Below are 27,514 nucleotides of genomic sequence, written 5' to 3' on the forward strand. Positions count from 1 at the left end.
GCAGGTCAAGAAGCAACAGTGAGAACTGAACATGGAATCACTGACTGGTTCAAAATTGAGAAAGGAGTTCGGCAAGGCTGTATACTGTCGCCTTGCCTATTTAACTTGTATGCAGAGCACATCATGAGAAATGCGGGATTAGAGGAGTCACAAATTGGGATCAAGATTGCAGGGAGAAATATCAACAACCTCAGATATGCAGATGATACCACTCTAATGGCAGAAAGTGAAGAGGAACTAAAGAGCCTGTTGATGCGGGTGAAGGAGGAGAGTGCAAAAGTTGGCTTGAAACTCAACATCAAGAAAACAAAGATCATGGCATCCGGCCCTCTCAATTCCTGGCAAATAGAAGGGGAAGAAATGGAGATAGTGACAGATTTTATTTTCCTGGGCTCCAAGATCACTGCAGATGGGGACTGCAGCAAAGAAATTAAAAGACGCTTGCTCCTGGGGAGGAAAGCTATGGCAAATCTAGAGAGCATCCTAAAAAGCAGAGACATCACCCTGCCAACAAAAGTGCGTTTAGTCAAGGCTATGGTCTTCCCAGTAGCAATGTATGGCTGCGAAAGTTGGACCATAAGGAAGGCCGAGCGTCAAAGAATTGAGGCTTTTGAACTCTGGTGCTGGAGAAGACTCTTGCGAGTCCCTTGGACTGCAAGGCGAACAAACCGGTCAGTCCTAGAGGAGATCAGCCCTGACTGCTCTTTAGAAGGCCAGATCCTGAAGATGAAACTCAAATATTTTGGCCACCTCATGAGAAGGAAGGACTCCCTGGAGAAGAGCCTAATGCTGGGAGCGATCGAGGGCAAAAGAAGAAGGGGACGACAGAGAATGAGGTGGCTGGATGGAGTCACTGAAGCAGTAGGTGCAAACTTAAATGGACTCCGGGGAATGGTAGAGGACAGGAAGGCCTGGAGGATCATTGTCCATGGGGTCGCGATGGGTCGGACACGACTTCGCACATAACAACAACAACATTGTAGAAATCTGTTTGTACTTTAAACCAAAGACTCATATTTATACAACCTTTTGTTGCCTGGCTAACTGTCCTGATTTTGACAGGGCAGGACAAAAAAAAAAGGAAAAAAAAACATCCTCATGTCCTAAACTGATATTTATCAAGTAGATACCCTGAATGTTTAAAGTGCTGTTTCACAGTCACTTCTCCATCTGGCAGGAAGTTGGAAGGTTTCTTTATGAGAGAAATTCCTTTCTGGATGTTACCTTTCCGCAGTAAGCAAGGCCATTGTAATCAGGGGAGGATGTAATTAGCAGTGGGTTCTGCTTTATGAATGTTTGACTCTTGACAAAAAAGAATAGAATATTAAATCTGAAAGGCACCACACACCTTTGAGTACAACAGGCAAGTTCTAGAGTGCAAAGATGAAGCCTTGAAATAACTGCCATCCCACCAGGACCCTCCCCATGGAGATAGATGGAAGCCACCTCTGCCACTGCAAGCCAGCAGCCTGAGTCCTTGCCAGGGTGGATGAAAGCAGTGCCAGGAGCCTACTTCAAATTCTTTCCCCTCTTTCTTTGAGACTGTGCCCCTCCCCCCGCCCAGCATGAGATCCAGGCAGCTCCTCTGTATAAGGTAAAGGTAAAGGTATCCCCTGTGCAAGCACCGGATCATGTCTGACCCTTGGGATGAGGCCCTCTAGCATTTTCATGGCAGAGTCAATACGGGGTGGCCTTGCCAGTGCCTTCCCCAGTCGTTACCATTTACCCACCCCAACCCCAAGCAAGCTGGGTACTCATTTTACTGACCTCGGAAGGATGGAAGACTGAGTGAACCTTGTGCCGGCTGCTGGGATTGAACTCCCAGCCTCATGGGCAGAGCTTTCAGACTGCATGTCTGCTGCCTTACCACTCTGCACCACAAGAGGCTCTGCTGTATAGCTATGTACTAAAACCATCTCTGCTCAAGTGCACTAGGCCCTGCCTCGTATGTTCATTACTGGACCAGTCTGGAACTCACCAGAAATTTCCAAGTCCAAAGCACAAAGATGAGGTATCTTTTGGGTTTGAATCTTATGGGTTTATCTTGGATTGTTCCATGCTCATCTTGCCTTTCTTGAAGCAAATATTCTTGCCTTACTGAAGCAAATATTCTTGCCTTACTGAAGCAAATATTCAGGTCATTCAGAAAATGAAGGCAAATTCAAGTTTATCAGCATTGTTTTGCATGTAGACCTGCCAAGGACCTGAACCTGAGGTCCACGGCAGGATCATGATCCTACAATTGTAATTGGCCAACTTGTGGCTGGATCCCCATGGCCAGATCCAATCAGTTCAAAATGAAACTGACCAATAGATTGCACTGGTAGGAATCTCCTATTGTTCTCACTTGTATATATGTTAGTGTTTGGGGGGGGGTTGCAGTTCAATTTTGGTTCTCTTGTACCTATGAGGTGGTGTCATAGTATCATAGAGTTGGAAGGGACGTCCTGGGTCATCTATTCCAACCCCCTGCACCATGCAGGACACCCACAACCCTATCGCTCATCCACTGTAACCTGCCACCCGCTTGAACCTTCACAGAATCAGCCTCTCCATCAGATGGCTATCCAGCCTCTGTTTAAAATTTTCCAAAGATGGAGAAGCCACCACCTCCCAAGGAAGCTTGTTCCCCTGTGAGAAACCGCTCTGTCATGAACTTCTTCAATAAAGAGCTGAAATAAATTCACAATGTCCATGCTTCCTGAACCCATGGATTTAACAAGCATGGCCAAAGATACCTCTTAAGAGAACTGGGAGCCGTATGATAGTGCTCTTGCAGCAATGATGTCTAGGGAGCTGTGCTGGATGGAATTCCAATGCCAGAGATTGTTTCTTTATTGCTACAGAAATTGTAAAGTGCTAAATAAACCATGGATTGCTGCCATTCAATTTTTAAAAATTACAGTCTTACTGTTCTAGTAACATGTTTGCCTCTTAAATTCTTGATGCATATTTATGACCTTACCTTGAGTCAAGCAGTGCATTTTGTCTAGGAATCCATTTTAATGTGAATATTGTATAGAGATAGCAGTCTAATTTAATTAAAACTAGCTTCCATTTAAGCAGAATCAATATGTACCATTATCCTTTAAGGCTTCTATTCCCTTCTGAATTTTTAACAATCTCAGGCATGAAGGAATTGTGTGCTGCAGCCCTCCCATCCATGTGCAGGAATGTTGATTTGCCTGCATTGATGCTGTTCTATCACATTCATTTCAATGACAGGAACTGCTTCATACGTATAGCCACTGGATGGCCAGTATTTCTCCAAAGCCTTCAGTAAACAGAAAAACATGGAATGTGCAACCTCTCTATGCACGCACCAAAATATCAGCAACATTTTATCAAGGTCAACTCCAATCCACGGAGACATCCATTCATGATATGATCACACATTCTCCATTCTGATTTATGGAGACCCCCAACAAGGGGCCTTCAAAGCAAATGAGAAGCAGAGGGAGGTGGCAATTGCTTTCCTCTGCAGAATCTGCCTTGGTGGTCTCTCATCTGAGTACTGACCCTGCTTCACTTGGAATATGCAAGATCTGCTGTGTGCATAACTGAGCAGAATATAAATGGTGTCCTGCAGGGGGGATGGGGGACGATGCATATTTAGCATAGCTAGGATAGGAACTTCCTGATGTTTTCAAATTATCTCCTCTAGTGTCCTGATTAGCTCAACAGGAGACTTTCTGCTTTTTGAGCACAAATCCTCCCTGCTTGCCTCCAGAACAGTTGAACAACAGATGAATGACTGCAGACTGCAGCCAACAGTTAGTTAGGTCTCTCTCTCCCTCTCCTTTCTGTACATAGTTGCTTCTCTTCTTAATAAAATCTGTTTTATTCTTAAAGCAGCCTGGTGCTCATCTCACTGCATACTGCCAACACTCACAAGATCAGGCTGTATCATGCTGCCTGCCCTCCCAGTACAGGAGTTTGACTTTTTTTTTATTACCTTAATGTTTCTGCTATAAAACCACAAGAAAATAGATTACTATTTGGCACTTATGGACTGGACTAACACTCTCTCTTGTCCTGTGTTCTGATTCTGACATCAACCAGTCAGATGCCTCTGGAAAGCCACAACAAAGAGCACATAGGTACCCGCAAAACAGCTTTTCTCCACATCCAAGGAGTCGTTCTCTGAACCTGCAAGTGCTGTGGCTTAGTGGTGGAGCATCTGGTTAACATGCCTGAAGTCCCTGGTTCAGTCCTCACGGACTCCATTCAAAGGGGATTGGTGGTAAGTAATGTGAAGACCTCTGTCTGAGAACCTGGAGAGGCACTGCCAATACAAGTAGGAAATACTGATTTTGATAGTCAGCACAAGAAGGCTGTGCTCAAGTGGAAGATGGGGGCTGCTTTCGCATATAATCCACATAAGTCTCATTGCTTTTAAAAAGAAGAGCAGTTTCTTTGTTCTCTGCTTTTCACTACCCAGAGCTTCTTGTGGCGCAGGGTGGTAAGGCAGCCAACATGCTGTCTGAAGCTCTGACCATGAGGCTGGGAGTTCAATCCCAGAAGCCGGCTCAAGGTTGACTCAGCCTTCCATCCTTCCGAGGTTGGTAAAATGAGTACCCAGCTTGCTGGGGGGTAAACGGTAATGACTGGGGAAGGCACTGGCAAACCACCCCGTATTGAGTCTGCCATGAAAATGCTAGAGGGTGTCACCCCAAGGGTCAGACATGACTCGGTGCTTGCACAGGGGATACATTTACCTTTTCACTACCCAAAGGTGTCTCAAAGTGGCTTACAATCCCCTTCCCTTCCTCTTCCCACAACAGAGACCCTGTGAGGTGGGTGAGGCTGAGAGAACTGTGACTCACCCAAGGTCACCCAGGTGAGGCGACCTCAGCATGTGAGGAATAAAAACCAGTTCTTCAGATTAGCAGACACCACTATTAACCATAACCCCAAATTTGACCACTACACTAAAGGATATTCTAACCTTTATTGTTAAAGAAATCCATACTGCGATCAGAAAGAGAAGGTATACTGAGTGCAAAGAGAGGTTATACGGTCCTTTGCTGCCAACAGACAGAATAATAGTATGATTCTATTTAAGGCAGGTTCGTGCCTTCATGTGAGATTCCAATCTTAACCATTGATAGACTTTTGCTTCAGATTTTTTCAGTTTTAAAGTGACAGAATTACAATAGCCGTCACAAGATCTTGTGGCATGAAGAAGACTGCTGCTTAATGAGTTAATAAGAAAGGGGCCTTATGAAAAAGGAAGGCTCCTTTTATTATTATTATTATCAGATTTTACTAGGAAGGATGGGCATGAACCACATAACAAGACAAAATTCATGCTGAATTCTGGCCAGACTGGGGCCTGGGAGATGAATTTTGCTATGCACATAATCTCCAAAGAAATTTTCAAGCATTTGGGTGCTGCTCAGGGCTGTTCAGTAAACAAAATCCACACAGAAACTCTGGCCCAAAAATGCTAGTCAGGGGTGGGGGTGGTTTTCTAGCCTTGGAAACACAAATGGGAACCTTCCAAACCTTCATCGGCACTGCTGCCTGCCAATAACAGAGTTCCCATGCATCACAATGGGACTCAGGTCTATATAAGTATAGGATGAGTGTGCATTCCATTTGTTGCCATTGTGGTTTGGATAGAGATGGTGTACTCGTGAAACAGCTTGCTGCTGGACATGGTAGGGAGATTGCTTAGCTAGCTTACTCACTGTTTTCCCTTCCAACTCTCCCCTTGAAACCCACATTCACACAGACTGACCCACTTCTCCTTGGGGTAGAATCACAGCATCATAAGTTGGAAGGGATCTCCTGGGTCATCTAGTCCAACCCCTGCACAATGCAGGAAATTCACAACTACCTGCTCACCCACCGTGACCCCCAATTCTATGCCCAAGTAATCCCCCCTGCCCCCCCCCCCAAATCTGTGTTTGTCGATCTGCCTTTCTGCACCCAGCCAGCTTTGGGGGATTTGTTCCAGTCTCGGTGAGTGACTTGGGGTGAGCCTAGTTTGAAATCTCCCGCCAACTGTCCCGCTTCTCCTCTGGGGGACCATCAGTTTATGCCTCTCTGCCTGCTGCCCTGCCTGCCTTTCTGCCTGTCTCTGGCAGCTGAACCACCTGGGCTGTGGCTGAGTTGGGTGTTTGCTTGGTCCAATGTTTGGTGCTATGAAAAGGAGAAGAACAGAGTCACCCAGATGTGTTACCATTCCATCTGTGATGCATTAGGCATTTCCCCCAGCTCTACGGTCATTCCTGTGATAACCTAGATGTGACATCTCACCACTTGAGAACATCCCCAGGTCCCACTCCTAAAAGCATGTGGGAGTTGCAGCCAGAGAGCTGGCCATCCTCATTCCTACAGAGGTTACATACCAGCTCAAGCCAGGTTCCCCCAACACCTTTCTTAAAATTGGCATTTCATATGAACTCCCTTCATATGAAAAGGATCAAGCCCTGAGATCCAGACACTGCTTAACATAAACCTGCCGCTGTGCCTGCCTACAAACTTGCTTTCTGCCACCAAACCCAACAGCATTTCTGTTCTGCACTGGTGCACTCAGCATGTCCTGTAGTGGAGGTAATGAGTTCTTAATAACTGAAACCGGAAGAATAGATGCTGTTTCATTAGCATCCAGCCAGCAGTTCGTTCTATTACTGCTTTAGCTGTCGAACCACTAAAAAGTACTTAAACTTGCCAAACGCACACAGTGAACATTTCTATCCAGTAAACAGGGAAAGGGGAGGGGATGTTGGGCCAAGAGGAAAGGCAGGATAGAGATGTTTGATAAATGAATGGAGATGAACATCCAAGCAGCCATCTTTGAACTGCATCCATCAACGTTGATGACTCCGGGCTTGAGTTATAACAACTATTAAAATATCCACTTTCAATTATGTAAAAACAGTGATAAGTAGGAAGGAAAGGCATTAAATTTTTAGCACAGCAGCCAGAGTAGTAAATCTATTAGTGAATCCAATACATATCTAGTTTTATTAATACATTAGTTTTAAATTTACCATGCACTTCATTGAATTGCAATGACATACAATGGTTCCCTTTGGCAGCAAGTGCACAGAATGATTCTATCCACGCTACCAAACTAATGTTATATTATTTGTGATATAACACAGAGCAATTTCGCTTTCTCCCAAGAATCCTGGGCATTCCATTCCATGACTCACTGAGAATTCTTTATTAAAAAATTCCTCATCTCCCTGTTTCCCAGTATTCTTTGGGACAACAGACTGTTATACCATTTAAGTCTATTAATCTATAGTACTGGCAAATGCAGGCTTGCTAGGAAACAAAATGTGTTCTATTTGCCATATTCAAGAAACGGGGTAGTGTTGTAACAATGGAATTTTTAAAAGTTGGTTTTTGTACCCTGCATTTCACAACCCAAAGGAATTTCAAAGCAGCTTACAATCGCCTTCCCTTCCTATCCCCACAGCCCATGAGATAGGTGAGGCTGAGAGAGCTCTGAGAGAAGTTGCTCTGTGTGAACAGTTCTGACAGGACTGTGACTAGCCCAAGGTCCCCCAGCTGGCTGCAAGTGGAGGAGCAGGGAATCAAACCCAGCTCGACAGATTAGAACCCACCTCTCTGAACCACTACTCTGAGCTCTTTTAGAAGCCCCATCCACTTCTCATCTATGGACTGCTTCAGACAGCCGTTTTGACTGATATGTGGGAGTCACCTCAAGCCTGCTTGCTGACTGTCTCCAAATGTATATCCATCCTCCTGCTCTGTTCAGAAATCAGGCATTTGTAAATGATATTATGATTCAGAAATGTCAGGGGCTTGGAGGTGCGTTGGAGAGATCCTAATAATAGCTTATTTTCAAAAGTGAGATAGTTGTAAAATGTACAAAGAGGTATGCAAGAGCAGGAGAAGGTTCCCGCAAGGAGATAACCATTTGCCTACTTGCCAGGGAGTCAGGGTGCATCATGTTGAAAAACATGATCCAGGTACAAAGATGTGTGACACGTGCCCTGGATGATGGGAGGGAGAGTGGGATGCACCTTTCCATGTGGGTTAGATCTGTAATCTGGCCTGGGAGGGGATTCCTGGCATTGCAGGGCAGGAAGGATTTAAAAGCTTGGTACCATCCAATAGTCTTTGTCCAAATGCTGGGAGCCAGACACGGTTGTCACTGCTATGCTTTGTTAAATTAGCTTAGACATGTTTTATGTTCATTTAATTAGATCTGCAACCAGTAGGCATTGATAGCTACTTTCTTTTTTCTGTGCTCTAGTGTAATCTGTAGCAAGAAAGTCTTTCAAACTACTACTCGTGTCACCTTAGATCACTTGCTCATTCTTAGACATGCTCCTGGGCTTGCACAGGGAATGGGCTGAAGTAACTGGAAAGCTCTGCTCTCCATACTGGCTCAGAGGCAGCCTTTACCAGGGATTGACAAATCCCTGGTATCGCCAGTTGGATTTTAACCTTGGGGTGGTGGCATAATGAAGAGAAACACACTTTACATGCACACAAGCACTCATCACATGGGTATGAACATATAAACCAGAAAGGGGGGGGGGAGGTATGACAAATGACGCTCTTTTCAAAACCTTTTCAAAAATGTTTAAGAGCAAAGAGCATGATAATATCCAAGCTTTTTAAAACTTCTTCATCATCATAACAATACATGTTGGTAACTGTTGCTATCATACTTTCCTCATCATTTTTATTCCTTAGCCTGCAATTTTTCAAAACAGTGTTTATTTCTTTGTGCTTGCAGTGTAGAGACTCTTTGGACTGAATAGAGACAGACTTCTCTTGTGGGAGCTTTTAATCACTAAGAGCAGCAAAATGGTTCAGTCCCTTCAGTGTGTGTTTTTTAAATCTAACATTCTTGAATTTTGTGGGTGACTTTCAAAGTCAGTGGCAAAGGTTGCTGATCATTTCAAAGCTACTGGATGAGTGCTCCAGTAACATATACATAGAAACAGACAAAATTTACGTGGGTGGATATTATTTCTGGGTTCCAATAGAGAGCCCAGAAAAATGGGTAGTTCAAGCAGTTTAATCCAAGAAGCAACTCCAACGGGCTTATGCAAACACTTTTAACTAGCTGAGCTGGCTATTTGAATATATGACCTTAAGGAATATCTTCGAATTAACACACTAGAGTAGACTAACATAGGCAAACGTTATTCCGATCTTCAAAAAAGGGAGGAAGGATGACCCAGGAAACTACAGACCAGTGAGTCTGACCTCTGTTGTGGGGAAGATAATGGAGCAGATATTAAAGGGAGCGATCTGCAAACATCTGGAGGACAATTTGGTGATCCAAGGAAGTCAGCATGGATTTGTCTCCAACAGGTCCTGCCAGACCAACCTAGTTTCCTTTTTTGACCAAGTAACAGGTTTGCTGGATGGGGGAAATTCGGTTGATGTCATTTACTTGGATTTTAGTAAAGCTTTTGACAAGGTTCCCCATGATGTTCTGATGGATAAGTTGAAGGACTGCAATCTGGATTTTCAGATAGTTAGGTGGATAGGGAATTGGTTAGAGAACCGCACTCAAAGAGTTGTTGTCAATGGTGTTTCATCAGACTGGAGAGAGGTGAGTAGCGGGGTACCTCAGGGCTCGGTGCTCAGCCCGGTACTTTTTAACATATTTATTAATGATCTAGATGAGGGGGTGGAGGGACTACTCATCAAGTTTGCAGATGACACCAAATTGGGAGAACTGGCAAATACTCCGGAAGATAGAGACAGAGTTCAACGAGATCTGAACACAATGGAAAAATGGGCAAATGAGAACAAGATGCAATTTAATAAAGATAAGTGTAAAGTTCTGCATCTGGGTCAGAAAAATGAAAAGCATGCCTACTGGATGGGGGATACGCTTCTAGGTAGCACTGTGTGTGAACGAGACCTTGGGGTACTTGTGGATTGTAAACTAAACATGAGCAGGCAGTGTGATGCAGCGGTAAAAAAGGCAAATGCCATTTTGGGCTGTATCAACAGAGGCATCACATCAAAATCACAAGATGTCATAGTCCCATTGTATACGGCACTGGTCAGACCACACCTGGAGTACTGTGTGCAGTTCTGGAGGCCTCACTTCAAGAAGGACGTCGATAAAATTGAAAGGGTACAGAGGAGAGCGACGAAGATGATCTGGGGCCAAGGGACCAAGCCCTATGAAGATAGGTTGAGGGACTTGGGAATGTTCAGCCTGGAGAAAAGGAGGTTGAGAGGGGACATGATAGCCCTCTTTAAGTATTTGAAAGGTTGTCACTTGGAGGAGGGCAGGATGCTGTTTCTGCTGGCTGCAGAGGAGAGGACACGCAGTAATGGGTTTAAACTTCAAGTACAACGATATAGGCTAGATATCAGGAAAAAGTTTTTCACAGTCAGAGTAGTTCAGCAGTGGAATAGGCTGCCTAAGGAGGTGGTGAGCTCCCCCTCACTGGAAGTCTTCAAGCAAAGGTTGGATACACACTTTTCTTGGATGCTTTAGGATGCTTAGGGCTAATCCTGCGTTGAGCAGGGGGTTGGACTAGATGGCCTGTATGGCCCCTTCCAGCTCTATGATTCTATGATTCTATGATTCTATGAGGGGGTACCTTAACATTATACATTCTATCACAGGAGGGTGAGCAGACATTTCAGGGTTCATGGTCAAACTTTTGGAAATTCCTACCTGCAGGGATTTATTTCATGTTTAACATTATAGTAGAGGAAATTATTGCTGTTTAAACCCACTGCTCCCTGGGGGGGGGGGAGATACAAATTCTAGCAAATGGCAAAGAAATAAATAAAGAAAGCAATATAAACATACTTGAACTGAGCCCATCCTTTTCCTAGAGAGCTCCATATCAAATAGAACTGTCAACCTCCAAGTGGCAGCTGGAGATCTCCCACTATTACAATTGATCTCCAGACAGCCAGTTTCCCTGGAGAAAATGGCCACTTTGGAGGGTGGGCTCCGTGGATTAGACCCTGCTGAGGTCTCCCTCCACCCCTCATATCTCCAGGCATTTCCCAACTCAGACCTGGCACTCTTAATCTCCAGGCCCCAGAATTTGAGGTTTCATTTAGCGTTGCCCGCTTCTATTTATGCCACACAATTCTGCTCCACCTAAACAGTATGCAATGGTGTGAAATGGACACCACTTTGGAACTTTGGAAAAGTAGTTTTAAAATTTCATGAATCTACCCATGCAATGAGTGGATCGTGGATATAACATGGAGTCCCACCCATGAAGATGGTGACTGATGTTTTATCTGATGTTTGGTGTAGTGTTTAGGAGTGCGGACTTCTAATCTGGCAAGCCGGATTCGATTCTGCACTCCCTCACATGCAGCCAGCTGGGTGACCTTGGGCTCGCCACGGCACTGATAAAGCAGTTCTGACCGAGCAGTGATATCAGGGCTCTCTCAGCCTCACCCACCTCACAGGGTGTCTTTTGTGGGGAGAGGAAAGGGAAGGCAACTGTAAGCCACTTTGAGATTTCTTCGGGTAAAGTAGCACATAAAAATCAACTCCTTTTCTTCTTATCGCTTTTCTCTCCCTTTTTTTATTCTAAGGGAAAGGTTCTAAAAGAAAATTTTGTGGCAGAATGCATCGTCCCAGCGTGACCACATTCAAGACCTTTTGCTACAATGGGCATCTCCTCAACCATCTTTCTTTAGCAGTTTTGCGCAAGTGCCCAAGTATACTTAAGCCACACTGTGCCACTGCTGAAGTTCTCCTCCACCATTAAAACAAAACAACCAACCTGAGAAATACTGAGTTGCATTCTGCGCCCTCATGGCTGGCTGCTCCATAATAGGACTGGCTGGTCTAAGTCCTTTCATTACGGCTCTAACTGAGGTAGTAAAGCCAGGGGTTCCATTAAGCTACTCCACCGCCCATTACTTTTCCCTGGCAGGCAGGAATTTTCCTGGTATTTTTGCAGCTCTCACAAATTTGCAAGCACCACATTTTGCACTGAAGTTCTTTTTTCTTCCCCCTTCTATAATCTCTATGTAATTTACTACAGCACACAAATCAGGGAAATTATTACTTTTGCTAGCGCCTCATTACTGCCTCTTGATTCTTGTACTGGATAGACTTGTGTTATTATGTAAAAGTCAACTAGCAAGCAGTAGCTGATTTCTGTAATCCCTTTCAGGCACAAGCTCAGATTCCTGAACCAAAAATGAGTTTTGCAGGAAAATACATAAGAGGCAGCTAAACTGAGATTTTCAAAGACATCTTTATCATTCCAATTGCACAGATTTCACAGAGCTGGCAAATGATTACCACTTCTTTTAGTATATACACTATATACACAAGCACACCAGGTATTACTACCTTTATTTAATTTGCACCAGTACTGCAAGATGTATGTATAACTGCATAATAGCCCAGGACCATAGATTAGTGGTAGTTTACATGCTTAGCATGCACACGTTCCAAAATGTGGTATCATCAATTAAAACTTTCAAGGAGGAGCCGTGTTGGTCCTTTCAAGGGGTTGCTGTGTTGGTCTGCAGTAGAAAAGCTGATGGGCAATAGGTTCAGGGTGAAAAACTGGATTCTGGTGTTGTTTTTAATTTTTTATCAAATCATTTTATAATTTTAACACTGTTTATAATTGTTCTAATGTTTTATGTGCACTGCCTTGAGAACCCTGATTGAGTGGAAAGGTGGCATAATTTTTAAAAAATAAATACCCAAAGAAACATCTCTTGATCTGCTTCTCAAGCCCTGTTCTCTGTACCCCCACCTTCAAGGGTGACCTGACCTGGATAGCCCGATTCCCTCAGATCTCAGAAGCTAAACAGGGCAGACTCTGGCTAGGATTTGGATGGGAAATCTTCAAGGATTTGGATGGAATTTCTCCCAGGAACGATTGGGATCATGACACAGGAGCAGGCAATGGCAAATGAACATCCCTTGCCTGGATGCCAAACGATCCTCAACTCTCCTGGCTACACCACATGCCATGCAATAAACTAAAGATGGCATTTTCTGTGGTGGCACCTTTGGAACACCATCCTTGTTGAGGCTCACCTGATGTCTACTTGATTGCATACATAGAATTTTAGTGCCAGATAAGATCACACATGCTTCCAAGCTTTGGGTGCAGGGGGAAATAAGGAAGAAAAAAAAGCTAAACACAATTATATATCCACTAGCTGCAAAGCCCATTCATAAGAACGGGCTTTGAAAGGGCCCACCATGGTTGCTTCCCCGTGGCCTGGCAAGCACACCTGGAGGCTCTGCGAAGCACTGGGTGTGCTTGCTGGGCCACGGGGAAGCAGTGTGTCCCCTACCCCCCTGGCGGCTCAAACACTTGTCTGTGGCCCAGCAAGCACACCCAGCACCTTGCAGAGGCTGCAAGGTCTCTTCCCCCCTACCCCCCCCCGCTCTACTCGAACACATCCCCCTCTCCCCCAGCAGCTCAAACGCTTCCCTCTCCCCCCCCCCCCTCGGCAGCTTGAACGCTGCCAGCTGGGTGCAAGCCTGCCATGCTCGCCGTCCAGGGGCAGTCTGGAAGTGAGGCTTGGCGAGCGGCGTCCACATGACGTCTGGAGGCGGGCCCTTTTGGGGCCAGCCCAATCAGCCCGCTGTGCGCCTTCTGATCAGGGACGGTGGACCTGGACAAACAGGAGGCTGTTTGCCAAATATACAAGGGAGCAAAATAGTGTTAAGGATATATATCATCTGCCTGCACAGAAGTCCTGTGCAACCAATGTGTACAGCAAAATGAAGGGATGATTGGGTCTGAATTTGCCAGTTAGACATGCTTCCAGTCGGTAGAACATCTGCACCAGCTCCTCTGCATCTTCATCCCAATGCATATTTGGGAATTGAACAATTGCATGAACCGTCTTTAATACTGGGTCAAATTGTTTAAAAATGCATTTGTCCAGAAAGCATTTACAAAGTAATTTAAAAAACCACTATCCAGTTATTAAGATTGTACATTGCTAATAGCCATCTATGATAATTTCATCCACCTTCCTCCCAGAAGATTTCCTTAAAAAAAAACATTCCCTCACTGACCAAGCCACCCAGCAACATGGTTTCTTTATTGAGATTAATAAAGTTGGCTCTCCCCTCCATCCACCCCCCACCCCCCACCCCCCACCCCCCACCCCCCTGGTGTCTGAAAGACAATTTGGCTTTTAACACAGCCCTGTAATATCGTGGGAAGGTGTAGACCCCTCTTTCCTGAAACCCCTTCAAAATGGCTGAGACATCGCAAAAGTCAAACAGAATCAAAGATCTTATTCAACACACAGGGGAAAGTCAGGTGGAATGTACAGTCTTTAGTTCGTAAATTTCAGGGTATTGAGAATGATTGAAGCTTATTTCCTTAATTTCTTAATAGTGAGCAGATTTTGTATCTGTGTCTTCCCAAACACCACAGTATTCTCCTTTCAGTTTCCTTATAATCTTCTGGTTTTCTGAAGGCTGGTATCCAATCTCCCCTTTTCTGAATACTCAGTTCCCATCTAACTCCTGGGGTATTTAAAGTGGTATCCTTTTAAAGCCCCCAGATGTCCCTCCAAAAGTGGGACAATCTGGTCATCTGACTCCAAATCTATGGTTCTATGACTTACCTCTGCTTACACCAGTTTAGGACTGCTCTCTGATTCTGATAGAGGGTGCAGCTTTGGTGTATATTATATTATCTAATTATAAAAGCATATAGTCTAACCTTTGGAAACAGGAATTGCAAGAGAAATCCCCCCCCCCGTCTAAGCGTTATTCTCCCCTGATTTCTTGAGCGTGCGAGCATCGCGTGCATCAGCTCCTCGCTTATTACTATCACACCCCAACGGAGAAGCCTCAGCATTGCGACACGGCGCCGATAAGGACGGCCCACCGACATTCTTTGGCTTCCAGCCTCTTTATTGCCTCCATTTCTGTTGAGCGGAATTTGGGTCCTGGCGGAGAGCGGAAGGCAGGGCTGCCTACAGTACTGCCTGACGCGCGAGTTAACTGTCATAGCAAATAATGAACTTTCACCCACATCTATCTCAGCGTTGACCGCTGCGAAACTGTCACGGGAGGTTTCCATTGCCATGCTTGGGCAAATCCCGACTGGCGCAAAACAGTCACCTGCGGCAGCTACGGTGTCCGGGAAGGAAAGCGGCAAACATGGCGGCGGCCGTGGCAGCCTGGAGAGTCTGTAGTTCTGGAGTCTTCAGAGCAGCGCGGAGAGGTAAAGGCCCTTCGCTGTTGTCCGCCTTTGCCGCTGCGGGGGTGGAGAGGGAAGGGATCGTTCGGCCTTGTATTGCAGCAGAGCAAATTCCCTCGCCATCAGCGAAGTTGAGCCGACTGCACCCCCTCCCTCCCTCTCTCTCTCCTGCCCTCCGGCTCTGTGGCTTCGTCCTCGTGGCTTCGTCCTCAACGGGGGGTTGATTTCTGTATTCAACGTCTCCGCTCTCCTGTTCCCCGGAGCCTCAGTTTGGGCATAAGATTTGTATTTGCAAGGCAACAGTTAATAATATTGTACTCCTTCAAACCGCAGAAGATGATTTTGGTTTTGCTTTAATGCAGCTTTCAGTCTCCTCGACGCGGTACTTTTTTCTCATTCAAGGAGGTTCTTTTGTTTGTTTGTAGCTTTCTGTCCGGAAATATCAACTTACTACACCACTACAATCTCAGGAGAACCCGTCTTTTGGTTCTTCTGCGTGTATAAACTGCATCTTGGTATAGTGATATGGCTAACAAAGCTATTATTGTGTTTAAACTAGTTTAATGGACATTGCTTTGAGTAACTGTGTTTAGAATTGCAGTGTCTCATCTGAAGTAGAAGTCAGTGGGTAAAATGTTGGCCTCTGAAACGAAAAGAAAACTCTGCCTTCTCGCAGGCTGAACCTAAACCCCTGTTCTGGGGTGTGTGAGGGGTTATCAATATTCTGATTAAATAATGGGAGTACTGACTGTTTTAAATCTCATGCATACTTATTTGGAAGTAAATCTCATGGATTTCTTTGGGTCTTTTCAGGAAATTGTGGTTTAAATACAAAATCTTTATATAGGTATTGCTTATAAAGTCGTTACATCATCAAGAGCAATTCTATACATAAATTTGATCAACAGATTCTTCCACCCATGTCACTTTTATGTCACATATCTAACACAAGCTTAATTACTGGTTTTGTCAAGTACTTGCCAACCAGGAATGCTTATTTATCCTGGCTATGTGCGTAACTAACATTATCCTAGAATATCCACCACAGTCTGATCTTGTGTTCAGTATAATAGAGACATATAATAAAAAAACAGTTCCTCAATTGTGCTGCATACAAGCAAGATCCTGTGAAGCTGCATTATTCCAAATCAAAGCTATGGTCCATCTGGCTAATTATTGCCTTCTCAGATTCATGATGGTTCCCAGTGTGAGGAAGAGCAAGGTCTCTCCCAACAGCTGTTACTTGAGGCCCTTCAACTAGAAAATGTCAGAGACTGTCTCTAGAGCCTTCTGCATGAAAGTATGTGCTATTATGCTGGTCCACAGGCTAAACAAAAGGTTGGGGAGGGCAGTACACTTGCTTCCACTCTCCCTCCCTTTGGCATGAGTGAACACATGTTTTTAACCATCTTGGAATCTTCACCATTTAAGTTTTAAGTGTGTAGTACCAATGTTCAAAAGTTATGATATTCTCCTTTAACTATTACCTTGCAATTCTAACTAGTACAGGAGAATCCAGCCTCCCACCAGCTGGAAGACTGAGGAGGCTTTCCTTTGATCCTGTTTGTTTTACCTAAGACAAAATGGCAGACCATTAGGATTTCCCCATTAGTGCAGTTGACAAGGCTTTTTCCCCCCTAACAATTTGTTTTACCGGAGAGTATTCCAGGCACAGTGAAAGAAATCTGAGACAGAATATTCTTTTCCAGTTACCTTTCTTTATAGCAGGTGAAGCTAAAATGTATATTTAAAGGGCAGGGTACTCGAAATAAGCACAATTCTATGGCAAGAATGGTGAGTGTGGAGATAAAACCATCATCCTCTGTTGACAGGTGACACAGCAAACTCAGAAAGGTTGAGATGCAATTGAAAATTCTCTTTCCTGCATGGGTGATGAGCAGTGTTCAAGCATACTTGAAATTATTTCTGCATTCATGCATGCAGCACGAAACAATAGCAAATGACATAAATATCATTTGTGAATTAGGTGTTTTTTTTTCTTTGTGCTTTCAAGTTGCTGACAACGTATAGTGAATCTGTATGTTTTCAAGGCAAGGGATGTTCAGAGGTAGTTTTCTATTGTTTCCCTCCTCATAATGACCCTGCTATTCTTGTGGCACAGAGTGGTAAGCGGCAGAAATGCCGTCTGAAGCTGTCTGTCCATGAGGTTGGGAGTTCGATCTTAGCAGCCGGCTCAAGGTTGACTCAGCCTTCCATCCGTCTGAGGTCGGTAAAATGAGTACCCAGCTTGCTGCTGGGGGGTAAAACGGTTATGACTGGGGAAGGCGCTGGCAAGGCCACCCTGTACTGAGTCTGCCATGAAAACGCTGGAGGGCGTCACCCCAAGGGTCAGACATGACTCTGTGCTTGCACAGGGGATACCTTTACCTTTATTCCATTATGGCCTTCCATCCAAATACTGACCAGGGCCGACCTGGCTTAGTTTCCAAGATCTGATGAAAGCAGGCTAGCCTGGACTATGCGGGTCACATAATAAGTAAGCCAGTCCAGCTGCTTTGCTTTGGCTAGCAACCCTAGCATAAGCATATTAAAGCTAGGTTCCTGTGGCTCTGCTCCTTATGTCCATGCCATTAAGTCACAACTGACATACAGTGACTCCAGCAAGAGGCTTTCAAAGCAAGTGAGAAGGCAAGATGGTTTGCTATTGCCTTCTTCTGCAGAGGATATAGTGGTCCCTCATTCAAATACTGACCATGTTATCTTCTGAGATCGGCCTATATCATACTATTTTACATTCCCGTCCAGTTTACCTCATAGGAAAAGATTGCCTGTTGGTTATCTTTACTATAAGAAATGAGCTATGACAGAGTCAGACATACCCCTAGGCTAAGATTCTGTACAAAGAATTCTCATTATGTTGTAAGATGCTGTCATTATTTTGAAGCCAGGGACCTTTGAATGTTTGTGCCCCTGAGATGACGTAAAACTTTATCCATTACTCAGAAGTAAATATGGAGTTGTGATTAACCAGATCATACATACCTTCAGGGTTCTTGTATAATGTATTCATTTTGTTCAGAATACAATTTACATTTTGCCTCTTGGTTTCTTTTCCGATAATAGATATGGAAAACATAAGGTGAAGGAGTTTGTTCTGCTAGAAGATAAAGTTAATAGGAGTTGATGTTTTTAGAACTGCAATCTTTTGACTTAATCAGGTTTCTGCGTACATTAACTTTCTGAGAACATTGCAGCTATTTCAGCCCAGGGATTTCCATACAGAATTCTGGTGGGAGGGTAGTAGATAAGGATGCAGGGGCGAGGGAATTTGCTTTCCCATCGTGTTTGAGCTGCCATGAGATTATTCATTATACCTCTGTAGCCATAGTTGCAGTGTTTTAGGATCTGCTTGTAGGTCATGGAGGCAATGTCATAGACTTCACCCTCCAAAGCAGAAAAACGGGCTGCTAACCTTCAGCTGGGAGCTGGAAATCACCAAGAAGTACAATTGTTCATCAGATGAAAGAGATCAGTTCCCCTGGAGAAAATGGCTGCTTTGGAGGGTGAACTTTATAGCATTACTATAAGGTAAAGGTAAAGGTATCCCCTGTGCAAGCACCAAGTCATGTCTGACCCATGGGGTGACGCCCTCCAGCGTTTTCATGGCAGACTCAATACAGGGTGGCCTTGCCAGTACCTTCCCCAGTCATTACCATTTACCCCCCAGCAAGCTGGATACTCATTTTACCGACCTCGGAAGGATGGAAAGCTGAGTCAACCTTGAGCTGGCTGCTGGGATTGAATGCCCAACCTCATGGGCAGACAGCTTCAGACAGCATTTCTGCTGCTTACCACTCTGCGCCACAAGAGGCTCTTAGCATTACTATAGTAATGCTATAAAGCCCGTTGCATTCAGTAATACAATGGGCACAACCTTATGGTTTGGTGTGGGTTTAGTACCTCATTTGGAAGCTGGCAACCCTAAGAGGAGGTCTCTCTGTTGACCCTAGTCAGGTTTATGCATACCTAGGTAGTGTGGAATTCCAGAACATTCTTACATCAATCTGGCAACCTTACCTCCTCTCTGCTATGTTTTCTTGACCTGAAATAAGTAAGGGCGTGCTATGTGGCTGATTAGTTGTGAAGGCATTATACACTTTTGAGGCCCCACTTCCAAACTTCAAGGAATACACACCCACACCATTCCACCCCAAACACAGTCTGCAAGCCTCTACCATCGTCTTTAGATTGCTGCTCATCTCTAGAGTGTAATGATCAGCTCTGCAGGCAAAACTGGCTACTTTGGAGGGTAGACTCTCAAGCATTGTACCATTTTAAGTCCCTCCTCCAAACCTCCAGGAATATTTCTAATCTAGAGGTAGCCAACCTCCAAGTGGGGCGTGGAGAGCTCCTGGAATTACAGCTCATCACCAGACTATAAAGATCAGCTCCCCAGGCAGAAAGGGCTGCTTTGGAGGTTGGACAGGGTTGTTGTGCAGAAGAAACATTTAAGGCCTCCTACACAGGTTTTTGTAGAGTTGAAACAGATGGCAGTTCTGCAGCATATAATATGTAGTATTTCTTTTTGTTTCCCATCATGAGAACTCTGCTCCCTACAAGGAAAGGGGTATTGTCAGTCATTCAAATTTGCCAGCTCCACAGATACTTCATAGTGTTCCAAAGCATGGGCCAAAGGTGTTCTCTAACGCAAGAATAACCAGCAGTAGTAAAACCACTGGCCATGTGACCTGTCATCCCTTATTAGAGTTTGTACTATGCAACACACACACACTCTTTTGTCACAAAGAGATCCTCAAGTGTATCCCAGGTGTGAAGTCTTCATTTGCAAACTTTAATCAACTATAAATGTATAGAGCATTACCTTGTAAGAACCAGTTCAAGTTGGAGACTGTGAGTTAAGGGTTTTTAAGGCATCTTTTGTTCCTAGTATGTCACTGTAAAAGAGAATTATACTTTCAAAAATGGCTTTTATGTATAACTTTCATTGATTAGACTATGTACTGCCTTGAGAGATCTTAAAAGGGTACTCCTAGCAGGTTATGGTCATATGAAAGTGGTCTTGAATTGAATTGACATAATTATATATTCTGATTGACACCCACAGTTAGGACTCAAAATGGTGGTTTTTGTATGCTGGTTGCGTGAATGGCCCTGAAATTAGTTTAGAATCACTAGTATTGGTAAGGTTTGTGTCCATCATCTGGCAGCTATTTCTGCCTCTAATTCTCTTTCTACGTCTTTGTCCATTTTCATCAAATTGAAATCAATCAAGATATTGAACAGTTTTGGAGTGCCATTATCTCTGTGCTGTTCTGCTATTGAACTTTGTTCTGAAACCAGCTTCTTCTCTCTGGTGAACAATAACTCTTGACATAATTTTTTCTCTGCCAAGTAACAATTTCTCTCTCTAACCTTGTAATTTCTGATTCCCTCTGTCACTGATGCTTGGGAAAATGCAACTTGTGCTATGAGCAAAACTGAATACATTTTTAAAAGAGAAGTTTTAAAAGATGGTTTAAAAACTGGAGTTTTTCATGTCTCACAAAGTGCCCTGACAACAAAGACCTGAACTATTTGTTCCCCCCCCCCCCCGATTCAGTGATGCTGAACGGGGTATAGTGCATGAGACTCCATTCAGATGTCATGATCAACTGTTTGAGCAATAACCTATCAGATACATGGCAAATCTTTTTTTTCCCCCCTGCAAAACTTGGTTTGCCTCCTTCTTGCCTTGCTTCCACCTTCAAGAAGGGAGGACAGTTTCCCAGCACTACTATTTCTGTATCCTGGCATCCATACAGAAGGGTGCTACTCAAGAAAATGAGTACAGGATTTTGAGCAGCTACCTTATCTTCCAGGAGAGCGACCAACTTGGCAGAGCCTTCAGTTTCTTTTGTTTGCATCAGCTGTAGGTTAGTGCAGAAACCTTTAACAGGAATAAAAGGGGTTTAAGAACAGTATATGAAGGTTCATTAAAATAATTACTGTATCAATAGCCCTCTTGTTTACAAAAAGGCAAGGTAGAGCTTGGGAAGATTTTGGGGAGAGAAGGGATTTGGAAGGGTATAATGCCATAGAATCTACCATCCAAAGCAGCAATTTTCTCCCAAGGGAACTGACCTTGGGAGACAGGAGATCACTTGGAATTCCAGGAGATGCCAGGCCCCACTTGGAGAAGGGCAAATCTATTCTCATTTAGCTCCTGCTGCGGTTCTCAGAAATAGAAGACTTAATATCTGAATATGTCCTCTGGAGGGCACTATGTTCAGCAACTGCAAATCGCCTGGTAATCCCTGACCCTAAAGAAGTCCAACTGGCCTCGACAGGGACAGGGCTTTCTCAGTCCTGGACCCTGCCTGGTGGAATGAGCTTGCCAAGAACATTAGGGCCCCAATGAAACTAGCACAGTTCCATAGGGCCTGCAAGATGGAGCTCTTCCGCCAGACTTATGGTTCAGGCCAGTTCAGACCAGCGAGTATACCAACATCAAGGGCCTCCCACGCTGCAATGGCTCTTTCCGCCTGCTGCCTAACGAGAAGAACAGTATAGGTATGTCACCAGTTGTTGGGAGGATCTTAACTGTTTTAATGATTTTAATCTCAATGTATTAAATATTGTAAATCACCCCGAGATGGCAGGTCCAATAGGAGCGGTCTATAAATTTCATAATAAACAAAGTGATTTGGGAACTGGAGGATGTATACTTATAGTTTCTGCATTTTCTGAGGGCCAAAGTACAGTATTTGCTGGCGTATAAGACTACTTTCCCCCCCTGAAAAACATGCCTCCAAGTGGGGGGGGGGGTCGTCTTATACGCTGGGTGCACTTCAGTTGGGATAGACATAGTTGCCCACAGTGGCCCATAGTACTGTATTTTGAGTGGAAATGTTGGGGGGGCGTCTTATACACCCAGTCATCTTATACGCCAGCAAATATTATACAGTTGAAGCGAAGGAACTGGAGAATTTGTCATTTTTTCTGCTCTGCCTGCCCTCCCTTTCTCAAGCTGCTTTTTCACTTGAGTGGAAGTGGGGGTGGGGGTGGGGCGACAGGTAATCATCATCATCATTAGCAATAGCATGAATAAGACATAAGTTTGCAGCTCCTGTAGCAATAGTTTTGCATTCTTAAGGTAAGCTCCTGTTCTGCAGGAGAACAATGGCAGCAAGCACAACGTTAAGGGGATGGGAGAAGCATGCTCTTTGGAGACCAATAAAATGGATTAATCACTGCAAACTCCAAACGCAGTCCCTGGCCCTTTTAATAATTTATAAATTTAGAGAGGCTTAACATGCAGATACATTGTGCCTTTCTGGCTCTGAATGTCTTACACAATACAGGGAAAATTTATTGTTAGGTCTTCAGTATGTAGTTGAGTAATTCTGATTAAATGATTTGATCTTTTAATTGATCAAAACTTAATTGTGTCCATCTGTCCCCAATGAATGAAGCAGCAGATTTAGAAAAGGAGATTATACAAAACCAATCATATAATTATTCAAAATGTACTTTGCACTACATAATATATTAAACAATGTATTAACAAAAGATTCTCCCCGACATCATCCGCCTCCTCATAATCTTTACAGTGATCCTTGAGTCAGTTATTATAAACAGTATTTTGCCGCTGTATTATTATTGTCATAATTTTCATTACTACATATATCTTGTTATTTGTTAGAATATACAGGATCTATAGTGTACGTGATTTGTTTTTATTCATTTATTTAGCTCAGGAACATCTGGGTATATTTCAAATAATTTGCTCCTGTGTCCTGATTGGCTCCATTGGAGACTTCCTGCTCCTTTGACCCCACTTCCTCCCTGTTTGCTTTCAGCTGAAGAACAACAGTTGGACTGCTAAGACTATCTTCTCTCATTACAAAGTTGTTTCCATTCTCTTTAAAGCTATTTATTCTTCAAGCAGCTGGCACCTCTCACTTTTACATATTTAAACTCTGCCAACAATATTAACTATGACTGACAACATATCAAAATCCATTAAAATAAAAAAATCAATTAGCTATTTCACATTGAAGTGGCAAAAGTCAGATAATATTCAAATTCTCATACATTTATGTTCCGATTTTATTCTAATTCTATTTTAACAAATGCTACGCTTATTGTATAATTATGTTGTTGTTGTTGTTATGTGCGAAGTCGTGTCCGACCCATCGCGACCCCATGGACAATGATCCTCCAGTATAATTATATGCTGTTTTAAATCACTTCTCATTATATATTTATCTCCTGCTTTCCTAGTAAACTTTCCATTTCTCCTTAAAGTTTGAAAGTGATCTAATTTTCAACTACGACATTAATTTTGCCATTATTACATACACAACCAATTTATAATTCCATCCTTCCAAATTTGGTTTCAATTTTGCTGGGTAAATAACTCTAGTGTAAATTTCTTTCAACCCTTGATAACTGCGGTGTGATGGTAATGCTGTGTCCTTACCTGCAGGCTATATCTTGAGCCCAGGGCCTGGGATCCGGGGCCAGTATTCTACATTGGCATGTGCTTTGCAGGCACATTGCTGTATTTCTACACCTCGTGATGTGACAGTGGAACAGCGCAGGCAAAGCAGCTTTTTCAACAAACGTGAGTTTTCCTAACAATAAACACCAGCTCATTGCTAACAGCCTTCCCTGTCTTAAATTGCACTCCAGTACCCCCTTAATATGTAGCAGTCTTGAACATGTGTAACTGTTGCTGTGGATGTTTTGGATATTTTACAACTGTTCTGATTTATATCTTTTGGCTGTTACTAGCTTAGCATTTACACTTGATATTGCTATTGAAATATTATTATTCCACACCTTATTTTTATTTTGTTTCCATGATTCTGTTGTTCCTCATGCTCATTTTTATGTTGATTATGTTTTTATGTACTGTGCTACTAAAAAGGATTTGGTTTCTCCTGCTAACGACTGTTTTTATGCTGCTGATTTCTATAGTGGTCCTAGGCTTCGTTACACCCTTCTAAGTTTAGAAGAGTAAAGCTGTACTCAGGATTACACGTCGATGCTACTAATTTTATAGGTTAATAATGGTTTTAATGGATGTTGCAAATATTTTATTGCAAGTACTAGCAAGATAGCATGTTGCATGCAGGGATGCAATGGGCGCTAGTGGGGGGGAGGGCACAGCGGCCGCGGTGTCACCCTACCTGGATGAGGCAGTGTCGGCATTGACGAGGCGGGTGGGTGGAGTGCCGGGTTTTGCTGGCCATGGCGGTCCCAGTCTCCTGGATGGCTGGGCAAGGCGGAGTGGGACTGTCAGCCGCCAAAACCTACCTGCCTGCGGAGCTGGTGGCATGGGCAAGGTTGGGGATAGGCGTCTGGGCTGGCGGGCTTTGCTGGGACCGCCAGCCTCCGCTGCCTACCTGCCTGCAGCACGTGGGCTGGCAGGTGTCTGGAGCTGCAGCCTGGTCAGGGCATCGCTGGTCCACCGTCCTCCACGGCTGGGGAGCGTCTGGCTGTGAGATTGCGAGTGCGCCTCGCAGCTGGCTGCTGGGGGTGGTTGCGTAGAACCGCTCAGCCGGAAGCAGTGTCCAGACACCGGACGTGTCCCAGACACCATCCTGTTCAGTGCTCCACACTTAATTCCTTTTCTCAAATATTAAAGGTGCTAATGGTTAAAGATGGGATATCAGTAATGGAGTTAATTAAGTTCCAAAGCTTTTGGAAATAGTTAACAATGTGTAAGTGCGGCTGGTCTGCCAGAGCTGGTCTGGATCTGGTCGTTGCTTGAACTAGAGATGTCTTGGGTATGCCACAGAGTTCTGTAATGGAAGAATGGTGAGGCCTACATGTAAATATTAGCCAAGAGTAGCTGTACCACATGCAGAAGATCTCAGGTCCAATTGGGTAGAAGGTAATAGGAAATATCTCTCTATGAGACCCTGAAGAGCCATGGTAGATAGTACCTTGGTACATTAGTGTTCTTATTCAGTAAAGGCAGCTACATGTGCTCAATAAATAAAAAACCTGTACAGAACTGTCACTGCCACTCTGTTTGCACTGGTTGGATTACAGAACTCTGCCGAGGAATGATGAGGGGGGCTCCATATGTTTTGAGGCCTGGGAGCTGGGGGTAGGGGGATTGCACCACCCATTTTAAAATCCCTGATCCCTGAAATGTTAGTGCGTTTCTTGTTGCACTTTTTGGAATGTAAGCTACGTTTAAATGGTTTGAGATCAAACTGTCCATCTTAGTTACACAATAAATAAAAAGTGTACAAAACTTGTATGAACATCAGGAGTAATAATGCCTCATGGTTGTGTTGGTTTCACTGCTATAAAAAAAAAAACCTAAGAGCTCTCTGCTGTGTCTGTAGCTAGTTAAGAGCTCTGATTTTGGGGAAACAGATGGAGCGATCGATTCTCTTTGGTGCTGGCTGTGTACTGCTTCTGTATGAAGGGCTGTAGGAGACTGGCAATAGCACTTAGCAGTATTGTCACTGCAGCCTGTGAATTGATTCTCTCATGGTCCGTCTTCACTATAGGAGGAGAGAGACTGCTGCTTTTTTAGGCACAATGATTTCTGTAGCTGATGAGAAACAATGGAAGGAAGCCGAATAAGAAATGCCAGGGGAGATGAGAGGAAAATTAGAGTACCTGGAGGGATGCATGATGATGGAGAAGGGAACAAGAAATCTGTTCCTGGGGCTGTACAGGAAGCTGAGAAATGACAGTTTGAGCAGCTAAAGGAAATCTCTGGGCCTATTCACAAGATTCATTTTTTGCCACAATTACTTGAAGAAAGCCACGTGGAAGCCAGAAATACACAGGTGCCATTGGAGCAGTCTTTTTCTTTTTAATGTCACCTTGATGTAGACATAGCTGCCAAATGTACCTGTGCATTTCAGTTCAGAAATGCCTTTGGTCTGCAGAAAAGGCAATTGGAAGGAATTATTTCTTTATCGTATGGCACATCTGTGATATGGTCTGGAGATCCTAAGACTGTCTAGCTGCCAGGCAAGAGATGTTCGGAGGTGGCTTGCCTTTGTCTGCCCCAGTATAGGGACCCTGGTATTCTTTGAAGGTTCCCCAGTGAAGTGCTAGTCGAGGCTGACCCTGCTTATCTTCGAAGTTCTGATGGGATCAGACTTGCCTGGGCTGTACAGAAGTAATGCCTCGTGGCTTCACAGTAGAGAAGAGAACAAGATCAGCATGCTTAAACAGGCCCAGCAAGAGAGAGGCAAGAATTAATACAAAGGCCAGCCAGAAGAACCTGTGCAACTGCTTCCTTAACACACAAGGGCTGCAGTCCAGCAGCCAAGGTGAGGATCCCACGGGACAAGAAGGGAGTAAGGACAAAAAAAGAGAAAAGCGGATTAGAACTGCTGCACAAGGGGAGCTGGTGCTCAACCTCTCCGCTGCACTCCATTTTTCTGACCATGTTGCCATACCTCCAGGCTGGCCATACGGTGGTTCTCCAGATGTCCATGGACTACAATTACTATGAGTTCCTGCCAGTGCTGGCAGGGGCTCATGGTAATTGAAGTCCATGGACATCTGGAGAACCACTGTTTTGAACGTATTTACTAGGCATTTTGCAAGTGAGGATAATGATTACTGCTTCGAGTTATTGCAAAAGGGATTGATTGTGCTGTGTGCATGTTCTTACTCACACATGCACTATGCTATAGATCAGGGGTAGTCAAACTGTGGCCCCCCAGATGTCCATGGACTACAGTTCCCATGAGTCCCTGCCAGCGACCGCTGGCAAGGGGTCAGGGGAATTGTAGTCCATGGACATCTGGATGGCCGCAGTTTGACTACCCCTGCTATAGATCAAGGGCCTTGTGGATAGATCAGGCTGGTGAGCCTAGTTTGGATCCTGCAAACATCGTCAATGCAAAACAAATGAAATCCAAACTTGCCTTGATGACACTTTGACACCTTCTCGAGACACAGTTGTTTGACAAACCTTAAATTAAATGACATCTGAACATGTTATTCCTCCTCCCCCCCCCCTTGAACTGTTGTATTATCATTCAGGTTGAATTATGCATGAAATCTGTTTTATTGCAGTGACAGCTGACGAACTCTGGAAAGGAGTTTTGGCAGAGAGTGGTACAGGTGGAAGGAAAGGCAGAGGGAAGAGGACCAAGAAAAAGCTCAAAAAGGATCTTAACAGAGGCCAGATCATTGGTGAAGGTAAAGGAATGAAGTTGGAGAAATTTCTGGAATTGCTTTTTTTGTATAATTTATAGTGACTTACTGCTAACAGTCTTGCTTACTAACTTTAAAAGCAAATTAAATCATGCTTACGTCTATTTGTTACAAACACAAATGCTATCTTGTATTGTCTGGCTCCATCTAGAAGTCATGAACCAACTTTAGGAGAGCCAGCCTCAGAGGCTTTCTGGTGCTTCTGCTCCCTT

At 44.1% G+C, this 27,514-nt stretch overlaps 1 protein-coding gene and 1 long non-coding RNA gene across 2 annotated transcripts in view; both read left to right on the top strand.

The window, feature by feature from the left end:
• Positions 1 to 5,610: 5,610 nt before the first annotated feature.
• LOC143836123 (uncharacterized) lies at positions 5,611 to 11,728 on the top strand. Its single transcript, XR_013230517.1, has 2 exons — positions 5,611 to 5,663; positions 11,530 to 11,728. It is a non-coding gene; the product is annotated as an uncharacterized LOC143836123 (long non-coding RNA).
• Positions 11,729 to 14,905: 3,177 nt separating this feature from the next.
• MRPS5 (mitochondrial ribosomal protein S5) overlaps positions 14,906 to 27,514 on the top strand; it is a 55,196-nt gene continuing 42,587 nt past the window's right edge. The window contains exons 1-3 of the mRNA XM_077335861.1: positions 14,906 to 15,161; positions 23,587 to 23,724; positions 27,162 to 27,287. Of these exons, the coding sequence (XP_077191976.1) occupies positions 15,098 to 15,161; positions 23,587 to 23,724; positions 27,162 to 27,287 (328 nt within the window). The 5' untranslated portion in view covers positions 14,906 to 15,097. The remainder of the gene's footprint in view (positions 15,162 to 23,586; positions 23,725 to 27,161; positions 27,288 to 27,514) is intronic.

The sequence above is a fragment of the Paroedura picta genome, chromosome 1 (genome assembly GCF_049243985.1).
Source record: "Paroedura picta isolate Pp20150507F chromosome 1, Ppicta_v3.0, whole genome shotgun sequence".
Taxonomy (NCBI): domain Eukaryota; kingdom Metazoa; phylum Chordata; class Lepidosauria; order Squamata; family Gekkonidae; genus Paroedura; species Paroedura picta.